Source organism: Taudactylus pleione, unplaced genomic scaffold (genome assembly GCF_031769625.1).
Source record: "Taudactylus pleione unplaced genomic scaffold, aTauple2 ptg001149l, whole genome shotgun sequence".
Classification (NCBI taxonomy): domain Eukaryota; kingdom Metazoa; phylum Chordata; class Amphibia; order Anura; family Myobatrachidae; genus Taudactylus; species Taudactylus pleione.
Window position 1 is genome coordinate 538,267 of NW_028285550.1, and position 21,042 is coordinate 559,308.

General features: G+C 50.1%; 1 protein-coding gene across 2 annotated transcripts in view; it reads right to left on the bottom strand.

Moving 5' to 3' along the window:
- The window catches only part of BMPR2 (bone morphogenetic protein receptor type 2), a 260,939-nt gene that overhangs the window by 88,572 nt on the left and 151,325 nt on the right, over positions 1-21,042 (bottom strand). For both annotated transcript variants that reach the window (XM_088462089.1, XM_088462088.1), the window contains exons 4-6: positions 18,538-18,645; positions 8,985-9,076; positions 7,179-7,409 (exon numbers count right to left, since the gene is read on the bottom strand). In XM_088462089.1, coding sequence (XP_088318215.1) covers positions 7,179-7,409; positions 8,985-9,076; positions 18,538-18,645 — 431 coding nt within the window. The remainder of the gene's footprint in view (positions 1-7,178; positions 7,410-8,984; positions 9,077-18,537; positions 18,646-21,042) is intronic.

Here is a 21,042-nt window from a genome sequence, read left to right on the forward strand (position 1 = left end):
TACAATAACACCAATGTGACACTGATCATATGTATTACAGAGCTGTACATGTACAATAACACCAGACAATATGACACTGATCATATATATTACAGAGCTGTACATGTACAATAGCACCAATGTGACACTGATCATATGTATTACAGAGCTGTACATGTACAATAACACCAGACAATGTGACACTGATCATATGTATTACAGAGCTGTACATGTACAATAACACCAATATGACACTGATCATATGTATTACAGAGCTGTACATGTACAATAACACCAGACAATGTAACACTGATCATATGTATTACAGAGCTGTACATGTACAATAACACCAGACAATATGACACTGATCATATATATTACAGAGCTGTACATGTACAATAGCACCAATGTGACACTGATCATATGTATTACAGAGCTGTACATGTACAATAGCACCAATGTAACACTGATCATATGTATTACAGAGCTGTACATGTACAATAACACCAGACAATGTAACACTGATCATATGTATTACAGAGCTGTACATGTACAATAACACCAATGTGACACTGATCATATGTATTACAGAGCTGTACATGTACAATAACACCAATGTTACACTGATCATATGTATTACAGAGCTGTACATGTACAATAACACCAATGTGACACTGATCATATGTATTACAGAGCTGTACATGTACAATAGCAGCAGACAATGTGACACTGATCATATGTATTACAGAGCTGTACATGTACAATAGCACCAATGTGACACTGATCATAGGTATTACAGAGCTGTACATGTACAATAACACCAGACAATGTGACACTGATCATATGTATTACAGAGCTGTACATGTACAATAGCACCAGAGAATGTGACACTGATCATATGTATTACAGAGCTGTACATGTATAATAGCACCAATGTGACACTGATCATATGTATTACAGAGCTGTACATGTACAATAGCACCAATGTGACACTGATCATATGTATTACAGAGCTGTACATGTACAATAGCAGCAGACAATGTGACACTGATCATAGGTATTACAGAGCTGTACATGTACAATAGCACCAATGTGACACTGATCATATGTATTACAGAGCTGTACATGTACAAGAACACCAGACAATATGACACTGATCATATATATTACAGAGCTGTACATGTACAATAGCACCAATGTGACACTGATCATATGTATTACAGAGCTGTACATGTACAATAGCACCAATGTTACACTGATCATATGTATTACAGAGCTGTACATGTACAATAACACCAGACAATGTGACACTGATCATATGTATTACAGAGCTGTACATGTACAATAGCACCAATGTGACACTGATCATATGTATTACAGAGCTGTACATGTACAATAGCACCAATGTTACACTGATCATATGTATTACAGAGCTGTACATGTACAATAACACCAGACAATGTGACACTGATCATATGTATTACAGAGCTGTACATGTACAATAGCACCAATGTGACACTGATCATATGTATTACAGAGCTGTACATGTACAATAACACCAGACAATGTGACACTGATCATATGTATTACAGAGCTGTACATGTACAATAGCACCAATGTGACACTGATCATATGTATTAGAGCTGTACATGTACAATAGCACCAATGTGACACTGATCATATATATTACAGAGCTGTACATGTACAATAGCACCAATGTGACACTGATCATATGTATTACAGAGCTGTACATGTACAATAACACCAGACAATATGACACTGATCATATGTATTACAGAGCTGTACATGTACAATAACACCAGACAATGTGACTATGACACTAAACAGGCGCCTCCATATTAGTTCTGCAGGCGCCTGTTTAGTGTCTGATGTCATCCTGTAACGTTTCTTACACAGCTAATATGTGGCGCTGAGTGTAATATTGTGTGAGAATGGTGCATTACAGATACGCGGGGCGCAGCTACATATATTACATACACTGACGGACAGTCACAGCCATGGGCAGCAGGCGGCTCTATGCAGACATGGGCAGAACGCTATTGGTACGGTGCTGGCAGTATAAGTGTGACCATGCGGATAAAGCACTGCGCCGCCAGCTGCCCGTCCCCCGCTGCCCATCACCGGCGGCCCATCCCCCGCTGCCCATCACCGGCGGCCCATCCCCCGCTGGCCGTCATTATGAACGCCGATGAGTTGAAAGCATCCTGTAGATTATTATAGATGATTACAGACTATATGATAATAGCTGGGGTGCCGAATCCCACAATCCAGTAGTAAGATCTGTAGCAGACAGCAATGTATACACATGTACGGAGACGAGAGCTCACGCTGCAATGTCACAGGTACAGGATTTCACAGAGGTTACGCAGTTCCGCTCGTGTCGCTGTTCCACATCACACAGAATCTGAGGTGTATAAATATAACGGAGGTGACCGGTTCATCTCTCTCTCTCATCTCTCGTGTGGTTGGGGTATAATACACACACAGGGCTCACAGTCCCTCCTTTTATGTCACTCCAATACATTACCACAGGGGGTAAGTCCGCCCTGGGTTCCTCTTCTCACAAAACCTAAATAATAAACACATCTTACATTTCCTCGTTACCACCCAAACACATTTCACTTTCCTAAAACACAGAAACTCAGCATAGAGCCATAGACTGTCTCTCACACGGTAATATAACATCACACAGGAACTGATACATTGTATCATTCTCTCACATACCAGGAACAATGCATGGAACCAGTTTGGCTTTCCCTGTCTGTATAACCTCCTGTTCTTAGGAAGCTCAATCCAATAAGAGCTTCTTACACACAAATTGTCTTCCCCAAACCTGCTGGGTACTGTACCCAGAGCCACACCGGGAGCCCCAGGGAGCCACACCGGGAGCCCCAGGGAGCCACACCGGGAGCCCCAGGGAGCCACACCGGGAGCCCCAGGGAGCCACACCGGGAGCCACACCGGGAGCCACACCGGGAGCCACACCGGGAGCCACACCGGGAGCCCCAGGGAGCCACACCGGGAGCCCCAGGGAGCCACACCGGGAGCCCCAGGGAGCCCCAGGGAGCCACACCGGGAGCCCCAGGGAGACACACCGGAGCCTCCCTAGCCCGCACTTCAAAGGAAAGACTTGTTCAGTCCCCACCAACCCTCCACTGCCAGGCTATAGGGCAATTACCATATCCATCCCTAGGGGAGGATGTCTACAGAGCAGGTCTCCAAATTACAGATCTCTAAGTGCGTATCCTGTACATTACTATAAGTGCGTATCCTGTACATTACTATAAGTGCGTATCCTGTACATTTCTCTAAGTGCGTATCCTGTACATTTCTCTAAGTGCGTATCCTGTACATTACTATAAGTGCGTATCCTGTACATTACTATAAGTGCCTATCCTGTACATTACTATAAGTGCGTATCCTGTACATTACTATAAGTGCCTATCCTGTACATTACTATAAGTGCCTATCCTGTACATTACTATAAGTGCCTATCCTGTACATTACTATAAGTGCCTATCCTGTACATTACTATAAGTGCCTATCCTGTACATTACTATAAGTGCCTATCCTGTACATTACTATAAGTGCCTATCCTGTACATTACTATAAGTGCCTATCCTGTACATTACTATAAGTGCCTATCCTGTACATTTCTCTAAGTGCGTATCCTGTACATTACTATAAGTGCGTATCCTGTACATTACTATAAGTGCCTATCCTGTACATTTCTCTAAGTGCGTATCCTGTACATTACTATAAGTGCGTATCCTGTACATTACTATAAGTGCGTATCCTGTACATTACTATAAGTGCCTATCCTGTACATTTCTCTAAGTGCCTATCCTGTACATTTCTCTAAGTGCCTATCCTGTACATTACTATAAGTGCCTATCCTGTACATTACTATAAGTGCCTATCCTGTACATTACTCTAAGTGCGTATCCTGTACATTACTATAAGTGCCTATCCTGTACATTTCTCTAAGTGCCTATCCTGTACATTTCTCTAAGTGCCTATCCTGTACATTTCTCTAAGTGCCTATCCTGTACATTACTATAAGTGCCTATCCTGTACATTACTCTAAGTGCCTATCCTGTACATTACTCTAAGTGCGTATCCTGTACATTACTCTAAGTGCCTATCCTGTACATTTCTCTAAGTGCGTATCCTGTACATTTCTCTAAGTGCGTATCCTGTACATTACTATAAGTGCGTATCCTGTACATTTCTCTAAGTGCGTATCCTGTACATTTCTCTAAGTGCGTATCCTGTACATTACTATAAGTGCGTATCCTGTACATTACTATAAGTGCCTATCCTGTACATTACTATAAGTGCATGGGCTGTACATTTCTATAAGTGCATGGGCTGTACATTTCTATAAGTGCATGGGCTGTACATTTCTATAAGTGCATGGGCTGTACATTTCTATAAGTGCATGGGCTGTACATTTCTATAAGTGCATGGGCTGTACATTTCTATAAGTGCATGGGCTGTACATTTCTATAAGTGCATGGGCTGTACATTTCTATAAGACAGGCTTCCCCAATTTCAAATCTGCACACAGCACTTTAAATGATAAAATTAAATATCACCCATAAATCTACAATACATGGCGTCCTGCGCCTACATCGTCCCTTTAAAGATGGTGCCGTGCAATGAGGTTTATCCCCTTCAGTCCCGCGGTGGCGATTTTAGCCACGTGTGGTCGGGGCTCCATCCACAGGTTATATAGAATTTTTATTTAATTTTCCAAAGGTAATTAAAAAGTTGTGGGTGGTTGTGGCCGGAGGCAGGCCACACGGGGTTAATGGCTGCCACAGCACTGAAAGGGTTAACCCCAGTGCTGTGCCGTCATTTTTAAAAGGACAGTGTAAAAGCACACTGCACATGGTTTATAATAAACTGTATTAAAGTATATATGTATTGCTGCAATGCATTAGTGCATGATGCAGAGTATATTTAATAGGCTATGCACTATATGGTAAATGTATATTTTGTAGAGAAAATGCACTTCTTGAATATATACCTGTATAAGACATGAGCAGCCTCTGTGTCTGCAGATACTAGATGCTGATTGTGATTCCCTTAGCAGGAGGTGTGATGAATATGGTGACTGGAAGGTCTCTGTGTGAAGGTGTCATATAGCCAAACACTACATGTACAGAACTTACTTTGAAAAGACAATTTGTTTTTAAGAACCTTTTGGATGTCGCTGAATAGTGTTAAGGTTGGAAATGCCAAAGTGATTGATAAGGAATCAGGATGAATGTAATTTACTATTTCCTGGGAAATGTTATATCAACATTATAGGAGACAGTATAATGTATGATAAATCAGTTTGTGTTGGTGGATTAGGAAGGAGGATATTGAGAGACTCCTTTGAAATGTAATATGTTGTTAATTTATGTTCTATGAGAGAGCCTGATTGGTTGGAAACCACAAGGTGGATTTGCCCCCCTGTGATGATGTGTGTAAGAATGACATAAAAAGAGGGACTGTGAGCCCTGTGTGTGGTACAACCCTGTAACCTCTATGAGGAGAAGAGCTGCTGATAAGATTCCTGTATGTGGTACATCTTTGTGAATCCTGTGTGGAGAAGAATTGCTGTAACATCCTGTATGCTGATATTCCCCTTCAGACGGAAGGGAGGGTCTTTTTTAAGACTTTGAGCAATAAACACCATTTGCCTTTACCAATTGCCTCAATCTTGCGACTAACAGAATTGCGCAAAACGCTATTCCGTTCTCCTGCTGTTCTGGGTAAGAGCTCCGTGTCTCCAAGTTCAAGCCCTCTGCCAGCTACCGTGCAGACCTGGTCCATTGCGAGGGATCAGGTGGGAACAGCCGACACCAACCAGGAGGTGTGTCTGCAGTTAGTCAAACGCATACGCAGCAGAAGTGGTTCCAGGTTCCGAGGCAGGAGCCTGAGTGTACCTAATAAGCGGTTCCAAACGCCGATGGTAGAGTTTGGTGGTGGCAGCATCGTTACACGCCCACGGCGCAGTGGGCGGAGTCAGTGACAGGCGGTCACTGACGGTGAGTGGGAGTCCAAAAGCGCTAACCCGTGACCAGGGACGGCCTAGGCGAAAGGCGTCCGGTCACAGTGGTATAATACTAGCAGCATCTTTTTCAGGGCGACGCCATGGTGTTTGTCCTGTTGACATTGCCAGGCCGTGGGACATTTAGTACTGGCTACAATTTAGGGTGAGGTTACATCTTATTAATTAGAATTTTTCTTTTTTAAATAAAAGCAGTGAAGACGATGATAACAATGACTAAGGCATCACCATGCTGTACCCACACATGCATGTATGTAAATATCTATAGCTTTATATCTGCATGAGTCACCCTATGGGAAATAAAGGTGTTATTTTTGCATTTTAAAATGGATTGAGCACCCGTTCCTGCGCCCGACTGTTACATGCGTGCTACCAACGCTACTGCCTGATTATCACTGGTCCGCTCCCATTTCTAGGACACCTGCTGATTCCAGTATCGCACAAGTCTGAGACGTCATTTATCTCATCTGTCAGTTGAACTCCGGAATGATACATTTTCCTACATTTTATGTTGTGTTACAGCGTTTTCGTGCTAATGTTTTAGAATAGTTCCCAAAATAAAACAAAATAGTAAAAATGCAAATTTCAATCGCTCTAAAATTATTTCCACAAATTAATTCACCAGAGACATAAACGCCAACAGTGAGGTAGATATCTTTGCATTAACTTGGGTATCGACTGTGTGGTAGAGTTTGGCTAAACATATACTGTAGGAGCTACATCTATTCATAGAGATACCTAAGAGGCTGCTCCCTGGGTAAACAAAGTGGGTGAGTTAGTGTTTTGCAATATGGAAGAGGATACTGTTCCATCTCCACCCCGTCACTAGAACACAGAACCCGGCCGGCCCCAGGTACTAGAACACAGAACCCGGAAGGCTGCAGGACCCAGTCACTAGAACACAGAACCCGGAAGGCTGCAGGACCCAGGCACTAGAACACAGAACCCAGCCAGCTGCAGGCACTAGACCACAGAACTCGGCCGGCTGCAGGTCCAAGGTTTTCCCACACAGAACTCGGGCGGCTGCAGGCACCAGGCACTAGAACACAGAACCCGGACGGCTGCAGACCCCAGGCTCTCCCACACAGCAGTGAGGAATCCCAGCCAGACTCACATTTGCGTAGTATTCCATTACTAGAAGATATTCCAGACGCCCATCTGAGGTCACTCTCTCATCGGCCACAATGAAATGGGCAATATTATCATGTTCCAGCAAAGGAGTGCGGTAAATGCTTCTTTCATTGATGAAATTCTGACGATTGTTGAAAGAAAAAACTTTCACTGCCACAGAACGCTCGTCTAAGGATCCTTTGTACACCGAGCCGTAACGTCCGCGGCCGATGAGCTAGAGAGACATGAAACCAACATGAAGATAAAGTCATCGTTCTATACACAGCTTCCCAGACCCACCTAGTCATGCCTACAGCGCTGCCATGATGTAACGGGCGATTTGTATACTAGTGACCTAGGTAAGATTTCCTCTGACAGACAGACAGCCGGGAGCACATAACACACAGGAAGGGGCTATGTCTGACAGACAGACAGCCGGGAGCACATAACACACAGGAAGGGACTATGTCTGACAGACAGACAGCCGGGAGCACATAACACACAGGAAGGGGCTATGTCTGACAGACAGCCGGGAGCACATAACACACAGGAAGGGGCTATGTCTGACAGACAGACAGCCGGGAGCACATAACACGCAGGAAGGGACTATGTCTGACAGACAGCCAGCCGGGAGCACATAACACACAGGAAGGGGCTATGTCTGACAGACAGACAGCCGGGAGCACATAACACACAGGAAGGGGCTATGTCTGACAGACAGCCAGCCGGGAGCACATAACACGCAGGACAGCCAGCCGGGAGCACATAACACGCAGGAAGGGGCTATGTCTGACAGACAGCCGGGAGCACATAACACACAGGAAGGGGCTATGTCTGACAGACAGACAGCCGGGAGCACATAACACGCAGGAAGGGACTATGTCTGACAGACAGCCAGCCGGGAGCACATAACACGCAGGAAGGGGCTATGTCTGACAGACAGACAGCCGGGAGCACATAACACACAGGAAGGGGCTATGTCTGACAGACAGCCGGGAGCACATAACACACAGGAAGGGGCTATGTCTGACAGCCAGCCGGGAGCACATAACACACAGGAAGGGGCTATGTCTGACAGACAGCCAGCCGGGAGCACATAACACACAGGAAGGGGCTATGTCTGACAGACAGACAGCCGGGAGCACATAACATGCAGGAAGGGGGCTATGTCTGGCAGACAGACAGCCGGGAGCACATAACACGCAGGAAGGGACTATGTCTGACAGACAGCCAGCCGGGAGCACATAACACACAGGAAGGGACTATGTCTGACAGACAGCCAGCCGGGAGCACATAACACACAGGAAGGGGCTATGTCTGACAGACAGACAGACAGCCGGGAGCACATAACACACAGGAAGGGGCTATGTCTGACAGACAGACAGCCGGGAGCACATAACACACAGGAAGGGGCTATGTCTGACAGACAGACAGCCGGGAGCACATAACACACAGGAAGGGACTATGTCTGACAGACAGACAGCCGGGAGCACATAACACGCAGGAAGGGACTATGTCTGACAGACAGCCAGCCGGGAGCACATAACACACAGGAAGGGACTATGTCTGACAGACAGCCAGCCGGGAGCACATAACACACAGGAAGGGGCTATGTCTGACAGACAGACAGCCGGGAGCACATAACACACAGGAAGGGGCTATGTCTGACAGACAGACAGCCGGGAGCACATAACACACAGGAAGGGACTATGTCTGACAGACAGACAGCCGGGAGCACATAACACGCAGGAAGGGACTATGTCTGACAGACAGACAGCCGGGAGCACATATCACGGAGGACGTTCTTTACCTCCAATAACTTCAGGTTGTCTAGGTCCAGGGTCGGCTCGGACGTCGCAGCTTCCATCATGTTCATACTGTGAAGACCTTGTTTACGATCTTCTAAAATACAGAGAAATAAAATAATGAGATGAAGCTGTAAAGCGGGTACAGGCAGAGCGCACGGGTATACAGCGAGGAGCAGCGTCCGCTAGATATAACATTGCATTTATTAGCTAGGAATAAGACGTATTAGAAGCAGTAATGGTGTAATAAAGGTCACACACACTACATACCATTACCTGGTACAGGACACTACTACTAGTAAGTCACTGAGCCTCTTAGGTCACACACACTACATACCATTACCTGGTACAGGACACTACTACTAGTAAGTCACTGAGCCTCTTAGGTCACACACACTACACACCATTACCTGGTACAGGACACTACTACTAGTAAGTCACTGAGCCTCTTAGGTCACACACACTACATACCATTACCTGGTACAGGACACTACAACTAGTAAGTCACTGAGCCTCTTAGGTCACACACACTACATACCATTACCTGGTACAGGACACTACTACTAGTAAGTCACTGAGCCTCTTAGGTCACACACACTACACACCATTACCTGGTACAGGACACTACTACTAGTAAGTCACTGAGCCTCTTAGGTCACACACACTACACACCATTACCTGGTACAGGACACTACTACTAGTAAGTCACTGAGCCTCTTAGGTCACGCACACTACATACCATTACCTGGTACAGGACACTACTACTAGTAAGTCACTGAGCCTCTTAGGTCACGCACACTACACACCATTACCTGGTACAGGACACTACTACTAGTAAGTCACTGAGCCTCTTAGGTCACGCACACTACACACCATTACCTGGTACAGGACACTACTACTAGTAAGTCACTGAGCCTCTTAGGTCACGCACACTACACACCATTACCTGGTACAGGACACTACTACTAGTAAGTCACTGAGCCTCTTAGGTCACGCACACTACACACCATTACCTGGTACAGGACATTACAACTAGTAAGTCACTGAGCCTCTTAGGTCACGCACACTACACACCATTACCTGGTACAGGACACTACTACTAGTAAGTCACTGAGCCTCTTAGGTCACGCACACTACACACCATTACCTGGTACAGGACACTACTACTAGTAAGTCACTGAGCCTCTTAGGTCACGCACACTACACACCATTACCTGGTACAGGACACTACTACTAGTAAGTCACTGAGCCTCTTAGGTCACGCACACTACACACCATTACCTGGTACAGGACATTACAACTAGTAAGTCACTGAGCCTCTTAGGTCACGCACACTACACACCATTACCTGGTACAGGACACTACTACTAGTAAGTCACTGTGCCTCTTAGGTCACATTCCTGTTGGCAATAGACCCATGGAGCATGGCGCCATATTGCCACGCTAACCTTTGTGCAGTAGCTTAAACCCAGAAACAAGTGACACAAATAACACACATAATAGGTCCTGTACACAGAACACTACAGCATATTGTGTACACAGTAATGAGGTGGTTTGGGCCGACTAGGGATTTATGACAGACATCAAGATACCGTCGCCTGTCATAATCCCAATCGCGGAATGCAGAATGACGCAGGCCCGAAAGAGGTAAGTACGGGCGCCCGTCCTCTTAGCCGCGGGGAAGGGGTTAGGTTTAGGCACTAACGGGGGGGAGGGTTAGGGTTAAGCACTAGAGGGAAGAGGTTTGGGTTAGGTACCCCTATAAGAGGGTTAGGGTGGGGGGAGAGGGGAGGGTTAGCTGTACTTATCTCCGCTGCCGGGATTTCCTCCCTTCAGCCAGCCGCTGTCGGCATTTGAACCGCAATACAATCCCATTCCCTATCACACATTATATAAACCTACCTCCATCATTGGGTGACAGTGGCGTGCCAAGGGAGAGGACAGTGGCGTGCCAAGGGAGAGGACAGTGGCGTGCCAAGGGAGAGGACAGTGGCGTGCCAAGGGAGAGGACAGTGGCGTGCCAAGGGAGAGGACAGTGGCGAGCCAAGGGAGAGGACAGTGGCGAGCCAAGGGAGAGGACAGTGGCGAGCCAAGGGAGAGGACAGTGGCGAGCCAAGGGAGAGGACAGTGGCGAGCCAAGGGAGAGGACAGTGGCGAGCCAAGGGAGAGGACAGTGGCGAGCCAAGGGAGAGGACAGTGGCGAGCCAAGGGAGAGGACAGTGGCGAGCCAAGGGAGAGGACAGTGGCGAGCCAAGGGAGAGGACAGTGGCGAGCCAAGGGAGAGGACAGTGGCGAGCCAAGGGAGAGGACAGTGGCGAGCCAAGGGAGAGGACAGTGGCGAGCCAAGGGAGAGGACAGTGGCGAGCCAAGGGAGAGGACAGTGGCGAGCCAAGGGAGAGGACAGTGGCGAGCCAAGGGAGAGGACAGTGGCGAGCCAAGGGAGAGGACAGTGGCGAGCCAAGGGAGAGGACAGTGGCGAGCCAAGGGAGAGGACAGTGGCGAGCCAAGGGAGAGGACAGTGGCGAGCCAAGGGAGAGGACAGTGGCGAGCCAAGGGAGAGGACAGTGGCGAGCCAAGGGAGAGGACAGTGGCGAGCCAAGGGAGAGGACAGTGGCGAGCCAAGGGAGAGGACAGTGGCGAGCCAAGGGAGAGGACAGTGGCGAGCCAAGGGAGAGGACAGTGGCGAGCCAAGGGAGAGGACAGTGGCGAGCCAAGGGAGAGGACAGTGGCGAGCCAAGGGAGAGGACAGTGGCGAGCCAAGGGAGAGGACAGTGGCGAGCCAAGGGAGAGGACAGTGGCGAGCCAAGGGAGAGGACAGTGGCGAGCCAAGGGAGAGGACAGTGGCGAGCCAAGGGAGAGGACAGTGGCGAGCCAAGGGAGAGGACAGTGGCGAGCCAAGGGAGAGGACAGTGGCGAGCCAAGGGAGAGGACAGTGGCGAGCCAAGGGAGAGGACAGTGGCGAGCCAAGGGAGAGGACAGTGGCGAGCCAAGGGAGAGGACAGTGGCGAGCCAAGGGAGAGGACAGTGGCGAGCCAAGGGAGAGGACAGTGGCGAGCCAAGGGAGAGGACAGTGGCGAGCCAAGGGAGAGGACAGTGGCGAGCCAAGGGAGAGGACAGTGGCGAGCCAAGGGAGAGGACAGTGGCGAGCCAAGGGAGAGGACAGTGGCGAGCCAAGGGAGAGGACAGTGGCGAGCCAAGGGAGAGGACAGTGGCGAGCCAAGGGAGAGGACAGTGGCGAGCCAAGGGAGAGGACAGTGGCGAGCCAAGGGAGAGGACAGTGGCGAGCCAAGGGAGAGGACAGTGGCGAGCCAAGGGAGAGGACAGTGGCGAGCCAAGGGAGAGGACAGTGGCGAGCCAAGGGAGAGGACAGTGGCGAGCCAAGGGAGAGGACAGTGGCGAGCCAAGGGAGAGGACAGTGGCGAGCCAAGGGAGAGGACAGTGGCGAGCCAAGGGAGAGGACAGTGGCGAGCCAAGGGAGAGGACAGTGGCGAGCCAAGGGAGAGGACAGTGGCGAGCCAAGGGAGAGGACAGTGGCGAGCCAAGGGAGAGGACAGTGGCGAGCCAAGGGAGAGGACAGTGGCGAGCCAAGGGAGAGGACAGTGGCGAGCCAAGGGAGAGGACAGTGGCGAGCCAAGGGAGAGGACAGTGGCGAGCCAAGGGAGAGGACAGTGGCGAGCCAAGGGAGAGGACAGTGGCGAGCCAAGGGAGAGGACAGTGGCGAGCCAAGGGAGAGGACAGTGGCGAGCCAAGGGAGAGGACAGTGGCGAGCCAAGGGAGAGGACAGTGGCGAGCCAAGGGAGAGGACAGTGGCGAGCCAAGGGAGAGGACAGTGGCGAGCCAAGGGAGAGGACAGTGGCGAGCCAAGGGAGAGGACAGTGGCGAGCCAAGGGAGAGGACAGTGGCGAGCCAAGGGAGAGGACAGTGGCGAGCCAAGGGAGAGGACAGTGGCGAGCCAAGGGAGAGGACAGTGGCGAGCCAAGGGAGAGGACAGTGGCGAGCCAAGGGAGAGGACAGTGGCGAGCCAAGGGAGAGGACAGTGGCGAGCCAAGGGAGAGGACAGTGGCGAGCCAAGGGAGAGGACAGTGGCGAGCCAAGGGAGAGGACAGTGGCGAGCCAAGGGAGAGGACAGTGGCGAGCCAAGGGAGAGGACAGTGGCGAGCCAAGGGAGAGGACAGTGGCGAGCCAAGGGAGAGGACAGTGGCGAGCCAAGGGAGAGGACAGTGGCGAGCCAAGGGAGAGGACAGTGGCGAGCCAAGGGAGAGGACAGTGGCGAGCCAAGGGAGAGGACAGTGGCGAGCCAAGGGAGAGGACAGTGGCGAGCCAAGGGAGAGGACAGTGGCGAGCCAAGGGAGAGGACAGTGGCGAGCCAAGGGAGAGGACAGTGGCGAGCCAAGGGAGAGGACAGTGGCGAGCCAAGGGAGAGGACAGTGGCGAGCCAAGGGAGAGGACAGTGGCGAGCCAAGGGAGAGGACAGTGGCGAGCCAAGGGAGAGGACAGTGGCGAGCCAAGGGAGAGGACAGTGGCGAGCCAAGGGAGAGGACAGTGGCGAGCCAAGGGAGAGGACAGTGGCGAGCCAAGGGAGAGGACAGTGGCGAGCCAAGGGAGAGGACAGTGGCGAGCCAAGGGAGAGGACAGTGGCGAGCCAAGGGAGAGGACAGTGGCGAGCCAAGGGAGAGGACAGTGGCGAGCCAAGGGAGAGGACAGTGGCGAGCCAAGGGAGAGGACAGTGGCGAGCCAAGGGAGAGGACAGTGGCGAGCCAAGGGAGAGGACAGTGGCGAGCCAAGGGAGAGGACAGTGGCGAGCCAAGGGAGAGGACAGTGGCGAGCCAAGGGAGAGGACAGTGGCGAGCCAAGGGAGAGGACAGTGGCGAGCCAAGGGAGAGGACAGTGGCGAGCCAAGGGAGAGGACAGTGGCGAGCCAAGGGAGAGGACAGTGGCGAGCCAAGGGAGAGGACAGGGAGAGGACAGTGGCGAGCCAAGGGAGAGGACAGTGGCGAGCCAAGGGAAGAGGACAGTGGCGAGCCAAGGGAAGAGGACAGTGGCGAGCCAAGGAGAGGACAGTGGCGAGCCAAGGAGAGGACAGTGGCGAGCCAAGGGAGAGGACAGTGGCGAGCCAAGGGAGAGGACAGTGGCGAGCCAAGGGAGAGGACAGTGGCGAGCCAAGGGAGAGGACAGTGGCGAGCCAAGGGAGAGGACAGTGGCGAGCCAAGGGAAGAGGACAGTGGCGAGCCAAGGGAGAGGACAGTGGCGAGCCAAGGGAGAGGACAGTGGCGAGCCAAGGGAGAGGACAGTGGCGAGCCAAGGGAGAGGACAGTGGCGAGCCAAGGGAGAGGACAGTGGCGAGCCAAGGGAGAGGACAGTGGCGAGCCAAGGGAGAGGACAGTGGCGAGCCAAGGGAGAGGACAGTGGCGAGCCAAGGGAGAGGACAGTGGCGAGCCAAGGAGAGGACAGTGGCGAGCCAAGGGAGAGGACAGTGGCGAGCCAAGGAGAGGACAGTGGCGAGCCAAGGGAGAGGACAGTGGCGAGCCAAGGGAGAGGACAGTGGCGAGCCAAGGGAGAGGACAGTGGCGAGCCAAGGGAGAGGACAGTGGCGAGCCAAGGGAGAGGACAGTGGCGAGCCAAGGAGAGGACAGTGGCGAGCCAAGGGAGAGGACAGTGGCGAGCCAAGGGAGAGGACAGTGGCGAGCCAAGGGAGAGGACAGTGGCGAGCCAAGGGAGAGGACAGTGGCGAGCCAAGGGAGAGGACAGTGGCGAGCCAAGGGAGAGGACAGTGGCGAGCCAAGGGAGAGGACAGTGGCGAGCCAAGGGAGAGGACAGTGGCGAGCCAAGGGAGAGGACAGTGGCGAGCCAAGGGAGAGGACAGTGGCGAGCCAAGGGAGAGGACAGTGGCGAGCCAAGGGAGAGGACAGTGGCGAGCCAAGGAGAGGACAGTGGCGAGCCAAGGGAGAGGACAGTGGCGAGCCAAGGGAGAGGACCGTGGCGAGCCAAGGGAGAGGACCGTGGCGAGCCAAGGGAGAGGACCGTGGCGAGCCAAGGGAGAGGACCGTGGCGAGCCAAGGGAGAGGACCGTGGCGAGCCAAGGGAGAGGACCGTGGCGAGCCAAGGGAGAGGACAGTGGCGAGAGCCAAGGGAGAGGACCGTGGCGAGCCAAGGGAGAGGACAGTGGCGAGCCAAGGGAGAGGACAGTGGCGAGCCAAGGGAGAGGACAGTGGCGAGCCAAGGGAGAGGACAGTGGCGAGCCAAGGAGAGGACAGTGGCGAGCCAAGGGAGAGGACAGTGGCGAGCCAAGGGAGAGGACAGTGGCGAGCCAAGGGAGAGGACAGTGGCGAGCCAAGGGAGAGGACAGTGGCGAGCCAAGGGAGAGGACAGTGGCGAGCCAAGGGAGGAGGACAGTGGCGAGCCAAGGGAGAGGACAGTGGCGAGCCAAGGGAGAGGACAGTGGCGAGCCAAGGGAGAGGACAGTGGCGTGCCAAGGGAGACGACAGTGGCGTGCCAAGGGAGACGACAGTGGCGTGCCAAGGGAGACGACAGTGGCGTGCCAAGGGAGACGACAGTGGCGTGCCAAGGGAGACGACAGTGGCGTGCCAAGGGAGACGACAGTGGCGTGCCAAGGGAGACGACAGTGGCGTGCCAAGGGAGACGACAGTGGCGTGCCAAGGGAGACGACAGTGGCGTGCCAAGGGAGACGACAGTGGCGTGCCAAGGGAGACGACAGTGGCGTGCCAAGGGAGACGACAGTGGCGTGCCAAGGGAGACGACAGTGGCGTGCCAAGGGAGACGACAGTGGCGTGCCAAGGGAGACGACAGTGGCGTGCCAAGGGAGACGACAGTGGCGTGCCAAGGGAGACGACAGTGGCGTGCCAAGGGAGACGACAGTGGCGTGCCAAGGGAGACGACAGTGGCGTGCCAAGGGAGACGACAGTGGCAGGACGAAGTGGCGTGCCAAGGGAGACGACAGTGGCGTGCCAAGGGAGATGACAGTGGCATCCTGGGGGTGACAAATTTGGCATGCTGGGGAGATGAACATGGTATGCTGGTGTGTTGGGGGTGAATGTGACATGCTGGGGAGGGGGTGATGTTTACATGCTGGGGGTATGAATGTGGCATGCTGAGAGTATGGCAACACACACAAAGCACAGTACACCTGTACCGTATCCTAGGGCAACACACACAAGCACAGCACACCTGTACCGTATCCTAGGGCAACACACACAAAGCACAGCACACCTGTACCGTATCCTAGGGCAACACACACAAAGCACAGCACACCTGTACCGTATCCTAGGGCAACACACACAAAGCACAGTACACCTGTACCGTATCCTAGGGCAACACACAAAGCACAGTACACCTGTACCGTATCCTAGGGCAACACACAAAGCACAGTACACCTGTACCGTATCCTAGGGCAACACACACAAAGCACAGCACACCTGTACCGTATCCTAGGGCAACACACACAAAGCACAGTACACCTGTACCGTATCCTAGGGCAACACACACAAAGCACAGTACACCTGTACCGTATCCTAGGGCAACACACACAAAGCACAGCACACCTGTACCGTATCCTAGGGCAACACACACAAAGCACAGTACACCTGTACCGTATCCTAGGGCAACACACACAAAGCACAGTACACCTGTACCGTATCCTAGGGCAACACACACAAAGCACAGTACACCTGTACCGTATCCTAGGGCAACACACACAAAGCACAGCACACCTGTACCGTATCCTAGGGCAACACACACAAAGCACAGCACACCTGTACCGTATCCTAGGGCAACACACACAAAGCACAGCACACCTGTACCGTATCCTAGGGCAACACACACAAAGCACAGTACACCTGTACCGTATCCTAGGGCAACACACACAAAGCACAGCACACCTGTACCGAATCCTAGGGCAACACACACAAAGCACAGCACACCTGTACCGTATCCTAGGGCAACACAAACAAAGACATTTTAACTTGCAGATATTTCAACAGACGGGCATACTGGAAGATCCGGCATTCTCGACTGAATGATATTTAACCCACGGTCAGCCACACACACGATACAATTATCGGGGTGATCCGCGGATATCGTGCAGGTAGGCCCGATAATTGTAGCGTGTATGCCCTGCATCAGTAATGCTGGCTGTACTGTGCGAGGAGCCATCACTAAATGTACATAGAGCTCTCCCGATGGCATAGTACCAGCCAGTTTCATTATTTGGTGGCAGGGATGGCACAATCCGACTATCATGTCCTCTTTTGTATGTAAAGCCTTAATACTGTGTCACGTTATACTGTGACATTGTTATTTGCGGATATACACCTGCTGGTTATTATTTATACACCCAGCGTCACCGTATAACACGCTGCCTACGCCACTAGCAGCCACTGCCCTGCTATCTGATTTACTACGTCGTGGGGGGTTTAGGATGATTTCCCCACTCATTCATGCACTTCACATAAACTGCGCACTGCAGAATTAACATGTGACATTGCTGCAATAATCACGACTTTGACGTATGTGTCTAGGTTAAGCTACTGTTGTAGAACTACAAGCCCCAGAACACCCCAGCTAGGACTTTTTATTGAACAAAAGCTGGACAATCACTTGGGTTGCCTGAGAGAAACATTCCTATTAGACCCCTGTTTATTATAGAAACTCTCTGTCCTTACCATGAGGGAGCAGCATCCGGTGTCACATACCTCCAAATATCCGGGTGTCACATACCTCCAAATATCCGGGTGTCACATACCACCAAATATCCGGGTGTCACATACCACCAAATATCCGGGTGTCACATACCTCCAAATATCCGGGTGTCACATACCACCAAATATCCGGGTGTCACATACCTCCAAATATCCGGGTGTGTCATACCTCCAAATATCCGGGTGTCACATACCTCCAAATATCCGGGTGTCACATACCTCCAAATATCCGGGTGTCACATACCTCCAAATATCCGGGTGTCACATACCTCCAAATATCCGGGTGTCACATACCTCCAAATAGCCGGGTGTCACATACCACCAAATAGCCAGGTGTCACATACCTCCAAATAGCCGGGTGTCACATACCTCCAAATAGCCGGGTGTCACATACCACCAAATAGCCGGGTGTCACATACCTCCAAATAGCCGGGTGTCACATACCACCAAATATCCGGGTGTCACATACCACCAAATATCCGGGTGTCACATACCACCAAATATCCGGGTGTCACATACCTCCAAATAGCCGGGTGTCACATACCACCAAATATCCGGGTGTCACATACCTCCAAATATCCGGGTGTCACATACCTCCAAATAGCCGGGTGTCACATACCACCAAATATCCGGGTGTCACATACCTCCAAATATCCGGGTGTCACATACCTCCAAATAGCCGGGTGTCACATACCACCAAATATCCGGGTGTCACATACCTCCAAATATCCGGGTGTCACATACCTCCAAATATCCGGGTGTCACATACCACCAAATATCCGGGTGTCACATACCACCAAATATCCGGGTGTCACATACCACCAAATATCCGGGTGTCACATACCTCCAAATATCCGGTATACAAAGAAGACAACGACGATCAGCACGGCCAGGACAGACACGGAAGCCAGAGCCACTATCACAGTCATGTCACGGTGCCAGCCTGCAGGGCCTAAAGAATATAACACAGGTTATTACAGTATATACCATGCAGCACATTTACCTCTATACTGCATTTAGGTTTTCATTATTTATTCAGATTTGATTTGGTAAAGAGAAAAGAATAAGCTGTGAAATGCTTCGCAATGCTGCAAACTGAATTCAGTTCCAACCAATTAAACGCAAAGGCGGATACACACATATATCGATATGCTCCATGAGCGATATAGTTACGTAGTTGGTCCTGTTTGCCCGGGCTCTCCGGGCGATATCGTTAATGATTCTGTTCAGTGACGTCACCCTTCACATCCCCGAGTTTGCAGAATCTGACAAGATCGTCATATTGTCCTGCAAGTTCAGGCGATGGAAGACATCGCTAACGATATTGTGCATACACACTGGACGATATGAACGATAACGATATCGTTATGTTCCATATCGTTCACTTTTATCATCTAGTGCAGTGTTGGCTAACCTTGACACTCCAGCTGTTATGGAACTACATAACCCAGCATGCACTGCTACAGTTTTGCTATTAGGGCATGCTAAAACTGTGGCAGGGCATGCTGGGATATACAGCTGGAGTGTCAAGGTTAGCCAACACTGATCTAGTGTGTATGAGCCAGATAGTTTTATTTTTTATTGGAACATGACATTATGGCATAATTATAAGAAAAAGACATTAATGTCAGAGATTAGATGATACAGAAAATTATTAACATAATATAGATATATACAGTAACTTTAGTGATACAATTTGAGGCAACATTTGAAACAGGTGACTATTGTGAAAAACACAAAAGAAACTATCCTCAATCATAATATTAATGACTGCAACTAAATGTCTATGTTCCAACCACTTTATCTAATGTTCCCAAAGCAAATAAACATGACCGTCTCTGGTGTGAAGACCACTGAGGGTCGTACAGAGCTTAAACACTAAACGTCGTCATTATAATCAGGTGCACAACTATTCAGTGCTACATCTGGGTCAGACTAAGGAACAGGAGACACCAGAATAATCCACCCCCCGTCACCGTGTGTAATGGCGGACTACATGGTTAGATAAACTCACAGAAAAATGAAAGTGCTTAATGTCTTCCAATTCTAAACAAGAAGGAATTACAAAGGGATTATTTGGATGGGCATGAGTAAAGGGGCTATGCATAATAACACTATATATATATATATATATATATATATATATATATATATATATATATTATACACACACACACATATACATATACACACACACATATACATATACACACACGTACATTTACGTACTAAACAGCCGCTACTTGAACAAGTAAATCAGTAGTTATACATGACATTAAACAATAAATAAATCCACGCTGATCGTTGAGTTTAGGGAAGATAAAATAATCAATTAAGGGTGTATAACTAAAAAGGCTCAATAGATAATAAAACCTATGTTCTGTGGATAGGGGAGTACCACATTGATTTGTAAATTAGCAGTAAGTACGCATAACTTCAGACAGAACCAAGATCCAAGCCAATAGTCTAGTTAAGGGGATATTAAGTAAACAGTGAACAGAAGTGTAATGAAGAGGACTCAGGAGATAAAAGCCTGTTCTGCAATAAGTAGGTACCACTGTCTTTTGGGCAGGTACCTAGTCATAATGTTAGCGGGGTATATCAAAAATTGGGCTTGGACAAGACCACTACTTCCATGTCCCCCTTCAAGCCAGATAGTTCTAATAAAACTTTCCGGATATTCCCAGCTACGTATAATAGAGAAGCTGACGGTCAGTGTATGTGCACGGTGTCAGATCACGGGATTACACTGCACGTAATACGTCTTATGGAGCATACACACGGTCAGTGTATGTGCACGGTGTCAGATCACGGGATTACACTGCACGTAATACGTCTTATGGAGCATACACACGGTCAGTGTATGTGCACGGTGTCAGATCACGGGATTACACTGCACGTAATACGTCTTATGGAGCATACACACGGTCAGTGTATGTGCACGGTGTCAGATCACGGGATTACACTGCACGTAATACGTCTTATGGAGCATACACACGGTCAGTGTATGTGCACGGTGTCAGATCACGGGATTACACTGCACGTAATACGTTTTATAGAGCATACACACGGTCAGTGTATGTGCACGGTGTCAGATCACGGGATTACACTGCACGTAATACGTCTTATAGAGCATACACACGGTCAGTGTATGTGCACGGTGTCAGATCACGGGATTACACTGCACGTAATACGTCTTATGGAGCATACACACGGTCAGTGTATGTGCACGGTGTCAGATCACGGGATTACACTGCACGTAATACGTCTTATAGAGCATACACACGGTCAGTGTATGTGCACGGTGTCAGATCACGGGATTACACTGCACGTAATACGTCTTATAGAG